At 50.4% G+C, this 16,468-nt stretch overlaps 1 protein-coding gene across 1 annotated transcript; it reads left to right on the forward strand.

Moving 5' to 3' along the window:
- The first annotated feature begins 7,260 nt into the window (after positions 1 to 7,260).
- SCGB1A1 (secretoglobin family 1A member 1) lies at positions 7,261 to 10,084 on the forward strand. The gene is made up of 3 exons (XM_077759599.1): positions 7,261 to 7,315; positions 9,299 to 9,486; positions 9,972 to 10,084. The coding sequence occupies exons 1-3, from the start codon at positions 7,261 to 7,263 to the stop codon at positions 10,002 to 10,004; spliced, it is 276 nt and encodes a 91-aa protein (XP_077615725.1). The 3' UTR covers positions 10,005 to 10,084.
- The last annotated feature ends 6,384 nt before the right edge of the window (positions 10,085 to 16,468 follow it).

Genomic DNA, 16,468 nt, shown 5'->3' on the forward strand with positions numbered 1-16,468 from the left:
AAACAGTCCCAGCTCTCAGCCCTGCTGCACCTTCCCACCCCCCAAGTTTCAGTGCATCTGCTTGCCTGGTGTCCCCAGCGCCCCAAAGAAGGCACGCTGATGCTTAGCGGGTCATGGCCTGACTCACCCTCACTCCTCCCTGAAACTCTCACGTTAGTCTCCAGAAACCACTAATGCCAGGTCCCTTTGTGCCTGGGTACAACTCCCAGCGGGGGTGGGCGATTTGCGCCCACAAGATGCTCTTGGCAGCCTGGGCAATGTCCCTGCTGGCTCCTGCCCTGGTCTGGGGCTGAGGGACAACTTGCCCCGGGAAAATGACTGAGATCTCCGTGGGGAATCAGAGCAGTTGCCCACCCACACATACCCTCTTGCTCTCACCCGCCCTGGTCCCGACAGTCACCAACTACCCCTCTGCAGCTGGAACAGACAGACTTCAGCCTGGGGAGTCAGCGCCACTGGAGAGTGGCAGCAAATCTGAATCCGGGCGTCTACAGGGAAGCCCCCAGGGCAGAAGGAGACATACTTGTGGCTTATAATGGCAGAAAAAATGGGAAAAATACAGACATCCTTTTGAGTCCATTTGAGTACTGGTAACTCAAATTATATCATATCCTACCAAGGAATATTCTGTAATTTGAAAAAAAATTAAGTGTATCTGTAAGTGCCAAAGTTTTGAAAGATATCCAAGATATATTTTTGTTTTCAAGTGTTTATTTATTTATTGTGAGAGAGAGCGGGTGCAGGGGAGGGGCAGAGAGAGAGGGAGAGAGAGACAGAATCCCAAGCGGGCTCCACACTGCCAGTGCAGAGCCCTACGGGAGGCTTGAACTCATGAACCATGAGATCATGGCCTGAGCCAAAACCAAGAGTCGGATGCCTAACGGACTGAGCCCACCCAGGTGCCCCAATCCAACAGATAATATTAAGTGAAGAAAAGCAAGATCCAGAGCTGAATGTATAGAATGATACCATGATGTGCAGGTTATTCTATATTTGACACTCACCCCACCTATCCACTCTCTACCTTTTCTGATCTGCTCCATGCCCCCAGGTGGCAGACCTTTAAGTACCACAGAAGTGGGGTGTCCTTGCTGGCTAAATATCAGTTGGTTAGGCCAATGGAAGATTCTAGTTATAGATCAGGGGATGGGACAAGAGACAAACTGGGGCAATTCTTCCCCCTGATCCCTCCCTTCCTGTTCTGATGGTGGCTGTGCTCTGCTCTGACCACAGCTGCAGGTATTGGGAAAGCGGGACATGAGCCCCTCCTAGATGATGCTCCAACCCCACATCATGTCAAACACGTTCAAATATACACACTTCTCACACTATGTATGATTTCAGCTATAAACTTTTTTTTAATGTTTTTTATTTATTTCTGAGAGAGAGAGACAGCATGAACAGGGGAGGGTCAGAGAGAGAGGGAGACACAGAATCTGACACAGACTCCAGGCTCTGAACTAGATGTCAGCACAGAGCCTGACACGGGGCTTGAACCCACGAACTGTGAGATCATGACCTGAGCCGAAGTCAGACGCTTAGCCGACTGAGCCACCCAGGAGCCCCTTGGCTATAAACTCTTGAAAGGGGCTGTACAAATTTAGTAATTCAGATCCTGAGAATACATTATGCCTTTTGTTCATACAATTTAAACTTTACTCTTCCTGCACGACGCTATGCTTTAGTTGAGCTGAGTTGCAGTAAGCAAGTTGACATGATGTTACCTAGATAAATATTCATTAATTACAATTTTGAGGAATTTTAAAAATATTTTGGGGTCAACAGATACATGATAATTTGGAGACGGGCGGGGGAGGGACACTGTAGAAATGCACAAGGCATTAGGCATCAGGGCCTGCGGCCAAAATGGCTGGAATGTCCAGAAGTTGCCGGGCCCCCCTGGGTCAATGCAGCGGCCAGCCCTAGGAGATTCCAAGACAGAAGAGAATAAACAAACTCACAAGGGAAAATCTGCTCTGCCCAGGGGCTATCTGGAGGACAAGCACAGGGCCAGAAGCCCGAGTAGAAGGAAGCTGAACTCTGTCACTTGCCCAATGAACCTGTGGACTGACCAGTCCCCCTCTAGCGCCCCAGCCAGATGGATGGAATCAGAAAGGCCCGTCCACAGCCTCCAACCTGTTTTCTGGGCCATGCTGGGACTTGCAGCGATCTGGATGCCAGCACAGGCTTCACCCCAGCTTCCTGAGGATGCGGAAAGCCTTGAGCCCGGGGGACGGACGTCTGGTCCCAGTCAGTATCTTTGGCAGTACAGAATGCAGGCTGCTACTGGCCCAGGCCCTTCCACCCACTGTTGTTACCAAACCCGGAAGGGGGGCCTGCAGAGCCCCCCCGGGGGGGGCTGAACAGACTCACCAAACTGCGTCACATGTACACACACACCCTGCGTGCACGTGGGGAGGACCAGCAGACCCAGGACCTCATGGTCCAAGTCCCCAGGCTGGACTTCTGGATCCCCCAGGACCCCAGGCTCTGGCTGAGGGTCTCTCCTGCACTTCTCCTGGGCCAGAGCCAGGCATAGCCCCTAAGCTGGAGTCGGGGAAGGTTGGGTCCTGGCCCTGCCCCTGCATCTCCAGCAACCTGGGCTCAGGACTCACACAGACCCAGGCACAGCCAACACAGGCCACAGTTCCGGTGGGGGAGGGGGGCCGGGGGGCAGGAAGCATACACATTCACTGCCATGCCTACAGTGCTAATAACCGAGTGGCTTGTCTTCCCTCAGTTTCTCTTAGGCACAGTGACCTGGCCACTGCCCAATGTAGCCATAAATAGTGGCTCCCAGCTGTCGCCGTGTGCAAAGGCAAGCTTGTTTGCAAAGGCTTTGGCCTGGAGCTCAGTGTGTGATGCTTAAGGATTTGAGGAGCAGGTGTTAGAGTCTAAGAAACTGAGCCTTCACTAACACTTTTGGCCTGTCGCACACAGCAAAATCAAAGAAGTGGTTGGTCTATAGGTTCCTGGGCAGGGGAGAGGAATGCCCCTCACTGCCAAGCAGGGCTCTCCCAAGGACCAAGATAGAAGACCCTTTCTTGGGACGCTTGTGTGGCCATCGAGGTCCCACTCAGAACTGAGACAAACTCCCCAGCCTCATACCTGGGAGGCCAATGCCCACCCAGCTGGACCTGGGAAACCATTGCCCTGGGACCAGTGAGGGCTGACTGTCCATGAGGCTGAGCAGGGACCGCATGAGGCCTTCCTAATGGTGGGAAAGATATTAGATGCTAAGCTCCTCAAAGACCCAGGAGCCAGGACCCTGAACCATGAAGGTAAGATGTAGACAGCAGAGTCCAAGGCTGTGGGTGATGCGCTGGGAGACTTACGGGTCCCTGCTGCTATTACAGCAGCCTGGCCACATCTGCTGTGGGCTCAGAGAAGGACCCTCTAGGGTTGGCACTGGGCGGGCTTTAGGGTCTCCAGGATGGGGGAGTCCAGGTCACCTATCTTGCCTGTATCAGAACCATCAGCCACACTTTGTGAGTTCCCAAGGGGCATGTGACTCAGACACTTGAAACTGAGCCTGAAAGAGACCAGATCACTGGATCATGGAGTCAGACCCAGAAGGCAGGTGATATTTAGTATCATGAGGGAGCAGAGGTGTATTGTTTTGTTTTAATAATGAACAGCGTTTTATTTTCAGCTTTCAGTGGGTTTCTTATTCCTTAGATAAGTGGCCCCTCAAATAAACCTATCATGAATCTGTGATTTGCCCAAAGCAGAGGGAAATAATCAAACTAAATAAAGCTTCAGGACCCCGCTGTGATGTCCCCATCTGATGGCCCCAGAGGGATTTGGACAAGGATGAGAAGGACCTGGGTGGTAGACCAACAGATCTGAAAGGGCCCTCCAAGAACAGTGAGGGGGAGGGGCGCCTGGGTGGCTTAGTCGGTTAAGCGTCCGGCTTTCGCTTAGGTCATGATCTCGCGGTTCATGGGTTCGAGCCCTGCGTCGGGCTCTGTGGCGACTGCCAGCTCAGAGCCTGGAGCCTGTTTCAGTCTGTGACTCCCTCTCTCTCTGACCCTCCCCTGCTCACGCTGTCTCTCTCTCCCGCTCTCCTAGAAATAAATAAAAACATTAAAAAAAAAAAAAAAAAAAAAAAAAAAAAAAAAAAAAAAGAACAGCAAGGGGGACACCATCGGAGTTTTGTCCAAGCCCATGGACACAGGGCTGTGTCAAGATGGCCCCAGGAAGGGTGAGGCATCAAAGATGTGTCTCCAGGTTACGTGACCAACTGGGTGGTGAGGTCATTTGCTGAGATATGGAATCCTGGGGAAAGGTTTACCAGGTTTAGCAGCAAAGATCAGGAGTTAAACTGTGTACAGAGGGAATTTGAAGGTCTTTGAAAAATTAAGATGAGAATGTCCAGCAGACATTGGATGGTCAAGGCTGAAACTCCAAGAATGCCAAGGGGGAGATATAAATTAGGGAGTCATCTTAATATAGGAGGTAACTGAAGCTGGGAGCACAGATGAGGTGCCCAGGGAGAGAGTACAGAGGAGGGAAGGGAAGGGAAGGAGGAAGGAATAGGGAGTAACAGAGGACCCAGAAAAAGGAGCATCCAGAGAGAGATGGTGGGAACGAGGACAGTCCCTACAACAATCCATGGAGAAAAGCACAGACTAAAGTCTTTCACTTTTAAGATTCTTGACCCAATGGGGACGCCTGGGTGGCTTAGTCGGTTAAGCGTCCGACTTTCGCTTAGGTCATGATCTCGCGGTTCGTGGGCTCGAGCCCCGCGTCGGGCTCTGTGCTGACTGCCAGCTCAGAGCCTGGAGCCTGTTTCAGAGTCTGTGACTCCCTCTCTCTCTGACCCTCCCCTGCTCATGCTGTCTCTCTCTCTCCTAGAAATAAATAAAACATTAAAAAAAAAAAAAAAAAGATTCTTTTCCCAATGAACTATTTTTTTAATGTTTATTAATTTTTTGAGAAAGAGAGACAGAGACCCAGAGAGTGCAGGTAGGGAAAGGGCAGAGAGGGAGACACAGAATCTGAAGCAGGCTCCAGGCTCTGAGCTGTCAGCACAGAGCCCACTGTGGGACTCGAACTCACGAACTTCAACATCATGACCTGAGCCAAAGTCTGATGCTTAACCAGCTGAGCCACCCAGAGAGGAAGAGGATTCTCTCTCTCTCTCCTTCTCTCCCTCTTTCTCTGCCCCTCTCCCCACCAAATAAATGAACATTTTAAAAAATAATAAAAATTTAAAATATTAAAAAAAGAAGCCCCTTCCAGAACTTTCCCAGACTATGAGCATAAAGACCTTGGTAGGAAGGCCTGTAAATCTTGCCCGTGTGCCTGTCTTTACCATCAGCACGCAGCTCTGCAGCTGCAGGGGCCCGGGCCTCTTTCATCCATCACTGCCTCCCAGGCTGCCGGAAGCTGATGCCGAGACCGAGTGGAGGGCAAGACTATCATTAGGGACAGTAAGTGTGCAGGGAAGGGGCAGCAGCAGACATGGGCAGAGAGAAAGCCAGTCTGCAATGCAGGCCGGGCAAAGCCTTAGCAGCCGGGTGAGAAGCTCTGGGGTCAGCGATGCCCAAGGGGGGGTGCCCCACACAGTGCAGAAGTGCCCTCCTTTCTTGGTGGCCAGAGGTGAGCAGTACCAGGAAGGGTGTGACCTTCAGGGGGGCAGCTTTTTGCACTTGAGGCAGACCCCAAAGTTACCGGCATCTAGCAGCTCTCTGCTGACCTCACCCCCCACATCCAGGGTGTTCTTCTTGAGGGGCTCCAGACAGTGGTTCTCCATGCCCACCCCATCCCCCACCGCCTAGAACAATGCTTGGCACATAGGAGGTGCTCGGAATGAATAAATGAATGGGCATTGAATTGAATGTTGAAGTACAAACAGGATTAGAAGAGGTAGACAAGACAGGAGGTATGTATTCCAGGCACGAGGCACCCTATGTGCAAAGGTAGAAAGGCATGAAGGAAAATATCGAATGTCCCCAAATCCACAAATACTAAAATAGGGTAAAGTCACTATGTAGGGAAGGAGGAATGAGGCTAAGTGGTCAGCAAATGCTGTGTAGATCACACTTGAATTTTACCCTGTCCGCAAAAGGATGCTTTCAAAGGGTTTCAAGACCGAGAAGGACACGATCAGCTGGTTTTAGAGAGATCATTCTGCCGGCCTTCCCCATGAGGTCAGTTAGGATGGGGAAGCGGTTTAGGAGTTGGCTTTGACCAGGCCAAGGCTGTGTCCTAAAGCAGGCGTGCTGGAGAGGGAAGGGAGCGGCCACAGATGAGGCGGAGGGAGGCAAGAAGGGGCTGCGGCCAAAGTCTGGAGCTGCCAATATGCAAGTGCAATTGGTAAATAACCATCTCAAGAACAAGGACGGTTGGGAAGAAAACAGGAAAGAACAGGGCCATGGGACCACAGGAGAGAGAACAGTGCAAGAAGGAAAAGGTCAACAGGGTCAGGGCCATTAAGAGGTCGAGGGAGATAAAGACTGAGTACCCATGGATTTGGCCACCAGGAGGGCAGGACTTGAGAGCAGTTTTGGGTGAGAACAGAGCCAGCCCCCGAGCAGTACATTTTCCAGGCTGATTTGAGGCTTGGATTTCTTGTGGGCTTTCTGGAGAAGGCAATCATCTGCCAACATGCTTAAGTCCAAAAAAAACACCAAAAACCAAAAACCAAACCAAAACAAAAGTATGCATCAGTCCAGGGTCTCCCCCAAGTCTGACCATGGAGATGCTCTTGTCCATGTGACCAGCCCCACCCACCTTCCTTCGGGAAGCAGTGGGAGGAGCCCAGTGGAGTATCCAGAGTCCTGAGCCCCAGTCCTGTCGCACCTTGGACGATGGACCTAAGGCCTCAGTTTCTCCTGGGGCAATGGGTCCAGGAGGAGTCTATCATTGCCTCTCTTGATCTAGACTGCTCCAGTGCTCAAGTTCAAAGAGAGTGGCACAGGTGGCCAGGGCTCCATGCCCTCTGATCTGGGTCTCCTTGTGGCCTCCACTTGAAACTCTGGGTTTCCCCTGCCCGAGTGCCCCATTATGTGAGCTCAGTTTCAAAGGGGAAAGAAACTGGCTTGAGAAAAAAGAACATTTACTTTTCCCACCGAGCTTATGGTCAAGTAAATAGTGTGGTCCCATCAGTGGAGCCCAGGCCCTGCCCTCCCCCCTCCCTCCAGGTACAGCCTGGAGTATTTAAGAAGGCACCCCAGATGAGCATGAGCACGCCTCACACGAGACCACCGGACCCAGAGACAGGCCAGCGCCTCATTCACCAGCCTTCTGACCACCATGAAGGTCGCCATCACATTCGCCCTGGTCGCCCTCATTCTCTGCTGTGGTCTTGGTGAGCACCCAGAGCCAGGCTCAGGAACCCTCCCCACCACCCGGTGCTACTGCGCAGGAGAGGGGGCACCTATTTTGATGGAAGGCTGACTCCCAGCCGGGAGGCTTGGTCTGTGAATAAGCCCATGTTGGGAATTGGGGGTGGAGGGGATTGGGGCGCACTGAGCCCATGGGGAAACCAGGAAAGGATCCCATCTTCCATATCCAACAACCTCAGGATTCCAGAGTCAGAACAGACTAGAGGCAGGGATGGAGAAGAGCCAGTATGGGAGCCAGTGTGTTTAATGACCAACAGAATAGGAATAATGAGCTTCCCAGAGCCCAGTCTTGGAGAAACTCCCAAGATGCCAAGAGACCTTTGTTCAGTGAAGCCTTCAGGTTTGGGGTCTCCACGCTACTCTGGGAGCCAAAGACTCAGAAGGAGCTGTAGAACCTCATGTCTCCAAAAGAAACCTGAGCAAAAGCAAGGTCTCCCATTCTGGGCAGGGAGGAATATTCTAGAAAGGGATCTTCCCTTTGGGAAACTGCCAACCCAGAGTGGAGTTTTCTAAACATTTTTGTCCTCTGCCAGAAGGATTAGGAGTCTCTGAATGGTTGCAGCTGTCACAAGGAGGAAAGGAATGAGAGAGAGGGAGAGAGGAAAAGAAGGGGAGGGAGAGAGGGAGGCAGGAAGGGAGGGACAGAAGGAAGGGAGGAAGGTGGATCCCACTTCTCTTGAAGCCTTCGGATCTTTTGGGAATTGAGTTGCCTGTTTTTCAGTCTGCATCTCCTTTTAATAAGCAAGCAAACAAAAAGCTTTTTATTTTTTACTTTTTTAAACATTTATTTATTTTTGAGAGAGAGAGAGAGAGACAGAGCGTGAGTGCAGGAGGGGTAAGGAGAGAGGGAGACACAGAATCCGAAGCAGGCTCCAAGCTCTGAGCTGTGAGCACAGAGCCCGACGCGGGGGTCGAACCCACGAACCGTGAGATCATGACCTGAGCCGAAGTTGGACGCTTCACCAACTGAGGCACCCAGGCACCCTCCTTTTCATTTTTACCATAACGCTATGAAATAGGGATATGATTCCCATTTTACAGGTGAGAAAATGGAACCACACAAAGCTAAAGGAATGTCAGGTGACACAGTAAGTTGCAAAGCAGGGCTCAAAGTTCCAGAGAGAATTTGAGTTGGAGCGGCCATTTGGGGGTGCCTGGATTCCAGGCAGGGAAGCCCCAAATTTGCACACAAGGCAGAGAATTCAAGGATGGGGGAGGGGGATGAGACTCTGTGGGAAGAAGCTCCAAGCAGGGCATAGGAAATGGTGACTCTCCCCCACGTTTTGGGGGGCAGGGGCCTGAGGGGGAGCACAACTGGCGAGCACTCCAGGTAAAGGGAATATAGTGGGGCCAGGAAGGGAATCAAGAGCTTGTGAGCAGGTGAGTACACACCATGGGGCCCAGGGCGTCTTCCAGGCCAAGTTCAGGGGCTTGCACTTGGCCAGTACGAGTACTTCTTCCTGCCAGAGCCTGACTCTGCCACGTCCCCCTCCCCCTCTCCATCCAGTAGCAAGTGGCGGAGACCATCACTCACCATTGGTAAGAGGCATGTTTCTGGTGGGACAACCAGAGGCACTCAGTAACCTTTCCCCAGACTCCATGTTGCATAAAAAATCAAATCAGCTGCTCCTCTTTCATCGGTCCCTTGCCTAGAACTCACAGGAAGAATAAATGGCACCTCGTCCTGCCCCAGCTCAGAGGGTGCCAGGAAGGTTCAGACAAGCCGCAGAAAGCTGGCTGCAATCCGGGGAGGACCCGCGTGGTGCCAGAGAGCCAGCTCCTTGGAGCCCCACCAGATCTCACATTCAATGCATCCCTTCAACGAAAAGGCTGCTCTCTTTTGCTGACAGGCCCGGCCACTGACATCTGGGTACTGGCCCGGCCAGGGGCCTGGCCAGCTTGGAAAAGGGCCCGGACACATGGGCTCTCTCTTTTCTGTGCTTCAGCTTCTGCAGAGATCTGCCAGGGCTTTCTAAACATCATGGAAAACCTCTTCGTGGGCACACTTTCCAGTTATGAGGCCACCCTTGAACCTTTCTTGCCAGACGCGGACATGAAAGACGTGGGGACCCAGCTAAAGAAGCTGGTGGACATGCTTCCCGAGAAGGCCAAGGAGAGCATCTTAAAGCTCATGGTACACAGCTTCCTTCACTCATGCAGTCTGGCACTGGCCCTCCCCACTCCCTTGGGTGCAGCCTCAGCCCATTTTTTGGAGCCTTTTCTAACCCAGAGCAAATATCCCTGGGGAAGCACACTCAGTCCTTTCACCCTTTTTAAGAGGCTTCTGAGGGGCGCTTGGGTGGCTCAGTCGGCTAAGCATCTGGCTCTTGGGTTTGGCTCGGGCCATGATCTCACAGTTCCTGAGATCATGTCGGCATAGAGCCTGCTTGGGATTCTCTCTCTGCCTCTCTCTCTCTGCCCTTTCTCTGCTCTCTGTCAAAATAAACAAACATTAAAAAAGAGGCTTCTGGGAAATAATCAAAACTCTTAGAAGTTCAGCTCTTCCCAGAGTCACTGAGCCTCTTCATTGACACTGAAGTCCCTGCATCTTGTCATCTGGGTCTACCTCTGAGGTTCACTCACTACTGTATTGGGTTTTTTTGTGTGTGTGTGTTTTAGGACAAAATCTTAACAAGCCCCCTGTGTGCTTAGGATTTAGAAGCTGAAGATCTCCTGCTGTCAAAGCCCCTGCTGCTCCCCAGCCACTTCCCTTGCTGTGCCCCCTCCCCGCCCGGCTCCCTTCAATAAAGTGCAAGCATCTCACCTTTGTGTCCGGCACCCCAGCCTCTTTTTTGTTCCCCTGCTCCAGTGGAAAGGTGCATCGCTGCTACAGCAAGGGTAGAGGTGCAAAGGGACAAAGGGAAAGTCACTGGCTGTGCAAACACATCTCCAAGGAGCCCAGAAGTCCCACTTCCCGATCCCCACATGCACCAGGCTCCCCCCGGGTGGCAGAAACTGGGTGGAGGACTCACTCCCTTACTGGGGCAGAGAGCCACTCACGGCCCTGCTCAAACTTGCCCTACAGTGGAAGGAAGGGTCCAACGGGGTGGTGGCTGACCTCAGAACGACTCCCCAACCTGCATCCATTTTTTTTTGTCTTTTTAAAAAAAATTTTTTTTTAATGCTTTATTTATTTCTAGGAGAGAGAGAGAGAGAGACAGCGTGAGCAGGGGAGGGTCAGAGAGAGAGGGAGTCACAGACTCCAAAACAGGCTCCAGGCTCCGAGCTGGCAGTCAGCACAGAGCCCGACGCAGGGCTCGAACCAACAAGCCGCGAGATCATAACCTGCATCCATTTAGTGATGGAATCCACCGTTCTGTTTCTTCCAGTGTCTTTGGAATCCCACTCTTGGGTGGAAAAGTAAATATTAAGGTGATTATGCTACCCGGACATGCCTGCAAGTAAAGATGGAGCTTTCCAGAGAGTTCTTTCTCCCGTAGATAAATGGTGGATGTTTCAAGCATGTGGATAGAGCAGTTGGGGTCTGTTAGGGGCTGGGTGGGCCTGTGTCAGAGTGCCTCAAATCACATACAGCACGCAGCGGGTGTGGAAGGAATTGGTTTCCTGTAAGACACTTAGGCAAAAAAGCTGGAGTGGGGAATAGGTTCAATTCCTTGATTAGGGACCCAGGGTATTTGGGGTGCCTTCGAGGATGACAGACCCTGACTCCTCAGGGTTAGCAGGGGGGTTCACTTGGAGTCCCCAAAGATGGCGGGTGAAATTTTTTTGTTCATTCACATTGCTATATGAAATTATTTATCCAACTATTCTTTTTCTTTTTAGTTTACATCCAAGTTAGTTAGCATAGAGTGCAATCATGATTTCAGGAGTAGATTCCTTAATGCCCTTCACACATTTAGCCCATCCCCCCACCCACAATCCCTCTAACAACCCTCTGTTTGTTCTCTGTATTTAAGAGTCTCTTAAAAAAAAAAAAAGTCTCTTATGTTCTGTCTCCCTCCCTATTTTTATATTATTTTTGCTTCCCTTCTCTTATGTTCATCTGTCTTATATCTTAAAGTCCTCATATGAGTGAAATCATATGATATTTGTCTTTCTCTGATGGACCAATTTTGCTTAGCATAATACCCTCCAATTCCATCCACATAGTTGCAAATGACAAGATTTCATTCTTTTTGATTGCCGAGTAATACTCCAGTGTGTGTGTGTGTGTGTGTGTGTGTGTGTGTGTGTACCACATCTTCTTTATCCATTCATCCGTTGATGGACATTTGGGCTCTTTCCATACTTTGGCTATTGTTTATAGTGTTGCTATAAACACTGGGGTGCCTGTGCCCCTTTTGAAACAGCACACCTGTATCCCTTGGATAAATACCTAGCAGTGCAATTGCTGGGTCATAGGGTAGTTCCATTGTTAATTTTTTGAGGAACCTCCATACTGTTTTCCAGAGTGGCTGCACCAGTTTCTATTCCCACCAGCAGCGCAGAAGAGATCTGCTTTCTCTGCATCCTGGCCAACATCTGTTGTTGTCTGAGTTGTTAATGTTAGCCGTTCTGACCGGTGTGAGGTGGTATCTCATTGTAGTTTTGATTTGTATTTCCCTGATGATGAGAGATGTTGAGCATTTTTTCATGTGTCGGTTGGCCATCTGGATGTCTTCTTTGGAGACGTGCCTGTTCATGTCTTTTGTCCATTTCTTCACTGGATTATTTATTTTTTGGGGTGCTGAGTTTGAGAAGTTCTCCACAGATTTTGGAGACTAACCTTTTATCAGATGTGTCATTTGCAAACATCTTCTCCCATTCCATCAATTGCCTTTTAGTTTTGCTGATTGTTTCCTTTGGTGTGCAGAAGCTTTTTATTCTGATGAGGTCCCAATAGTTCATTTTTGCTTTTGTTTCCCTTGCCTCCGGAGACGTGTTGAGTAAGAAGTTGCTGCAGCCAAGGTCAAAGAGGCTTTTGCCTGCACTCTTCTCTAGGATTTTGATGGCTTCCTGTCTTACTTTTAGGTCTTTCATTCGAGTTTATTTTTGTGTGTAGTGTGAGAAAGTGGTCCACGTTCATTTTTCTGCATGTCGCTGTCCAGTTTTNTGCTGAGTTTGAGAAGTTCTTCACAGATTTTGGAGACTAACCTTTTATCAGATGTGTCATTTGCAAACATCTTCTCCCATTCCATCAATTGCCTTTTAGTTTTGCTGATTGTTTCCTTTGCTGTGCAGAAGCTTTTTATTCTGATGAGGTCCCAATAGTTCATTTTTGCTTTTGTTTCCCTTGCCTCCGGAGACGTGTTGAGTAAGAAGTTGCTGCAGCCAAGGTCAAAGAGGCTTTTGCCTGCACTCTTCTCTAGGATTTTGATGGCTTCCTGTCTTACTTTTAGGTCTTTCATTCGAGTTTATTTTTGTGTGTAGTGTGAGAAAGTGGTCCACGTTCATTTTTCTGCATGTCGCTGTCCAGTTTTTCCAGCACCATTTGCTGAAGAGACTGTCTTTGTTCCATTGGATATTCTTTCCTGCTTTGTCAAAGATAAGTTGGCCATACATTTGTGGGTCTATATCTGGGTTCCCTATTCTGTTCCATGGATCTGAGTGTCTGTTTTTGTGCCAGTACCATACTGTCTTGATTATCACAGCTTTGTAACACAGCTTGACGTCTGATATCAGACGTCCTTTTCAGGATTTCAATCCTTTTCAGGATTGCTTTGGCTATTCGGGGTCTTTTCTGGTTCCATACAAATTTTAGAATTGTTTGTTCTAGCTCTGTGAAGAATGCCGGTGTTATGTTGGTAGGGATTGCTTTATCAAACTATTATTAAAGGGGGTAGAGGGGTGCCTGGGTGGCTTAGTCGGTTAAGTGTCCGACTTTCGCTTAGGTCATNATATTAAAAAGATAAATAAATAAAGGGGGTGGAGAAAAGGAAAAAAAAACCCAGCCCCTGCATATGCATTTTCTAGATCTTTTAGGTCACCATTGTTAGGACATCCTATTTCTAGGTTTAAATTGCAAAAGCTGGGGCACCTGGGCGGCACAGTTGGTTAAGTATCTGACTCTTGGTCTTGGCCCAGGTCATGATCTCACAGCTCATGAGTTCAAGTCCCTCTTCGGGCTCCGCACTGATGGTGCGGAGCCTGATTGAGATTCTGCCTCTCCTTCTCTCTGCCCCTCCCCCATTTTTATGCTCTCTAAATAAAGAAAGAAATAAAATTTAAAAATAAAATAAAATACATCACAAAGCTCCAAGTCAAACTGTTCACATGAGTCCTGCCTGTTCACATCATCACATCTCTGCCCAGAAGACCTGGGGGTGGGAAAGGGTGTCACAGACGCCGGGCTGGTCAACACTGGGTCACTGCTGTCTACTGTCCTGATGCTCTTGGGCCCTGACTTGGGCCCCTACCCCCTTCCTGGAGTCCCCGTCCAGTCCACTTTCCTGCAGAAGGAGAATCAGTCACCCCTTTCTACTGTGGCAAAGGAGCCTTCAGGCATGCACTTAATCCCTAGGTATTTACTGGCACTTTCGATGTGTGTGTAGTGGCGCTGGGTGCTCTGAGGAACCCGGAAGCAGATTTCATAACCCCACAAGTCAGCATGAAGCGCCTGCTCTGGGTCAGAACTGCGCTAAGGCCCAAGCACGACAGAGTGGAGAAAGCAGGGGCTTCTGCTCTCCGGGGGCTGGCGCTCGAGTGGGGATCACCAGCTTCGGCAAAATAAACGTGAAGTCAAAAGACAGGTAGATGAAACTGGGATAAAAGCCATAAAAGAACTCCATGGAGTGTTGTGAGCCAGGGCAGCTTAAACAGGCGGAAGCTCAGGAGTCCTCCCTTCTCAGGATTTGAACACAGGCTTAAAGGGATGGCAGGAGCCAGCCACCCCTAGAAGGGGGAGGGGGGGCAGGGGCTGGAGGTGGGACAGGGCCTTGAGTAAAGGCAGTGAGTAAAGCAAGAACGAAGATCAGGCAAATGCAAGGAGAACGGAATGGAGACTGCCTGGGGCCCCCCACTCCCTTCCGGAGGCCCCGCTGAATCCAGCCCTTGGACCCCTTCAGAACCTTTCAAAAGAACCTTTCCTGAGGGCGCCCGGGTGGCTCAGTCAGGCACCTGACTCGATCCCAGGTCAGGTCATGATCTCATTTCATGAGTTCGAGCCCCTCATCGGGCTCAATGCTAACAGTGCAGAACCTGTTTGAGATTCTGTCTCCCTCTCTCCCTCTCTCTCTGCCCTTCCCCACCCCATTCTCTTTGAAATAAAAAAAAAATTAAAAAAGAACATTTCCCCTAGGTTCTGTTACCTGTCACCAGAAAAGCCCAGACTTCCTCCCCTTATGTCATACCATCTATTCAGCCTCCCGGACCCCACTTGTCCAGCAGAACTCACCGTCTAAGCCCCCCTCCCCTGCCAGGCTGTTTCTAATCATAATGAATTCTCCCAACTGCTCTGGCCAGAAGGACCAGACCCTCCCTGTGCATCCAGTCAAGCAAGTCGGCCTCCAAAGCATCTGGGAACTCCCTCCAAGTCCACAGGACCGTCCCCCGCCCCTCCATCCACCTCTCACCCACACAACTTGGGAGCCTCCTGATTGGCTCCCAGCTCACACTTAGCGTTCCTGCAGTCCATCTTTCCCCTAACTGCCAAAGTCATTGTCATCACATGAAAACCCCCCCTTTCACTGCCACCCCCCTCCGCCAAGTAAAAACCTTCAAATCTTTGTAGTGCCGTTCTAAAATTCAAAATGCAGGGGCATCTTGGTGGCTGAGTCAGTTAAGCATCCAACTCCTGATCTTGGCTCAGGCCATGAACTCACGGTTTGTGAGTTCAAGCCCCCTTTCGGGTCTCTGCACTGGCTGACCGCATGAAGCCTGCTTTGGATTATCTGTCTCCCTCTCTCTCTGCCCTTCCCCCCTCATGCTCTCTTTTGTGCTCTCTCTCAGAATAAATAAACATTAATAAGTATTTAAAGAATAAAAACTAAAAATTAAATTCAAGATGCAGAATTTGCCCATCACTGGCTCTCACCTCCCACCCTCCTTCCCATTGCTTATTTCCTGTGTTCAATCCACGAGCCACTTTCCCTCCCTCCCCCCACTGCCTTCAGGTCAGTGTTTTTTTAAGAGCCAGGCCCCTTTCCAGGTACAGAGAAGTATTGTTAATTGGTTTAGAAAGTCTCCCCAGAACGAAATGTGCAAAGACTAGAACTTGTCATAAAGATGTGTCCCGTGTACATATAAATAAAAATCTCGAACACCCCCTGTTCCGTGGCAATTGGTCCCCGGCCCGGCCACGCCAACCGCAGCCACTGGATGAAAGTGGAGGACGTGCAGAGGGGAGGCAGGAATGGAAAGAGCATCATGCGGCAGAAGGCACGGAAGGAGACCGCTGAAGACAGAGAAGGCTCTGCAGGAGGAATTTTCCGTCTAGCAGCGCGAGTCTGCAAGGACGCGCCTTCTCCGCCCTCAGCGCCCGGTGCTGCCGCGGCCACTAGGGGGCGGTGTCGACCAACGTGTCCCGGAGCGGACGCGGTGGGTCGGGCCTGGGGCTCCTACGCCCCGCCCAGAACAGTCCAGCCGGGCGCGCTCTGTGGGACAGTTGATGAAACACAGTTCCTTCCTGGGGATCTTTTATCATCCGTACGATTGCTTTAATTTGATTGCTGAGATTTTTTTAAATCCGAATTCTGAGAAAACACAGGGACAGTCATGCAAACAAAAGTGCTGCTCGCTGAAGGCTGATGGTGATGTGTCAACCCCTTTGGAATTAGGGATATTTCCATTCCCAGACCGTCCCGCTGAATCTACAGACTGAGAGGACCGCGGGGGCTCGGGTAGAGCTGGCCTTTGACCTCCATCTGCCCCATTTTTAAAGTCTGGAAGCAGAAACACACCCTCATCATTATCTTTATAGATTGCTTTACTTGCTGGGGGGCAGTTTTGCAATTTCTTACTTAGTCTTCACACAACCGAGATTCCGGAGCCCAGGCCCCTACAACGCATGCTCTACAGAGAATGACAGGGATGCAGGAATCTNTACAAGCCGCACATTGTAAGGCCGCCATTCCCCACCCTTCATTGTCCGCCACCAAGGAGGGACTTGGGGATGGTAAAAATTCCAGAGCAGGTCATCAGGATCAGCAATTTCAAAAGAGATTCTTGGCAGAAGGTGG

Source organism: Crocuta crocuta, unplaced genomic scaffold (assembly GCF_008692635.1).
Source record: "Crocuta crocuta isolate KB4526 unplaced genomic scaffold, BGI_CrCroc_1.0 scaffold53, whole genome shotgun sequence".
In the NCBI taxonomy this organism is placed as follows: Eukaryota; Metazoa; Chordata; class Mammalia; order Carnivora; family Hyaenidae; genus Crocuta; species Crocuta crocuta.

Coding starts and splice junctions, on each gene's coding strand:
- SCGB1A1 (XM_077759599.1), top strand. CDS start 7,261: ATGAAGGTCGCCATCACATTCGCCCTGGTCGCCCTCATTCTCTGCTGT. Junction 7,316..9,298: donor CATTCTCTGCTGTGGTCTTG/GTGAGCACCCAG, acceptor TCTGTGCTTCAG/CTTCTGCAGAGATCTGCCAG. Junction 9,487..9,971: donor AGAGCATCTTAAAGCTCATG/GTACACAGCTTC, acceptor TGTGTGTTTTAG/GACAAAATCTTAACAAGCCC.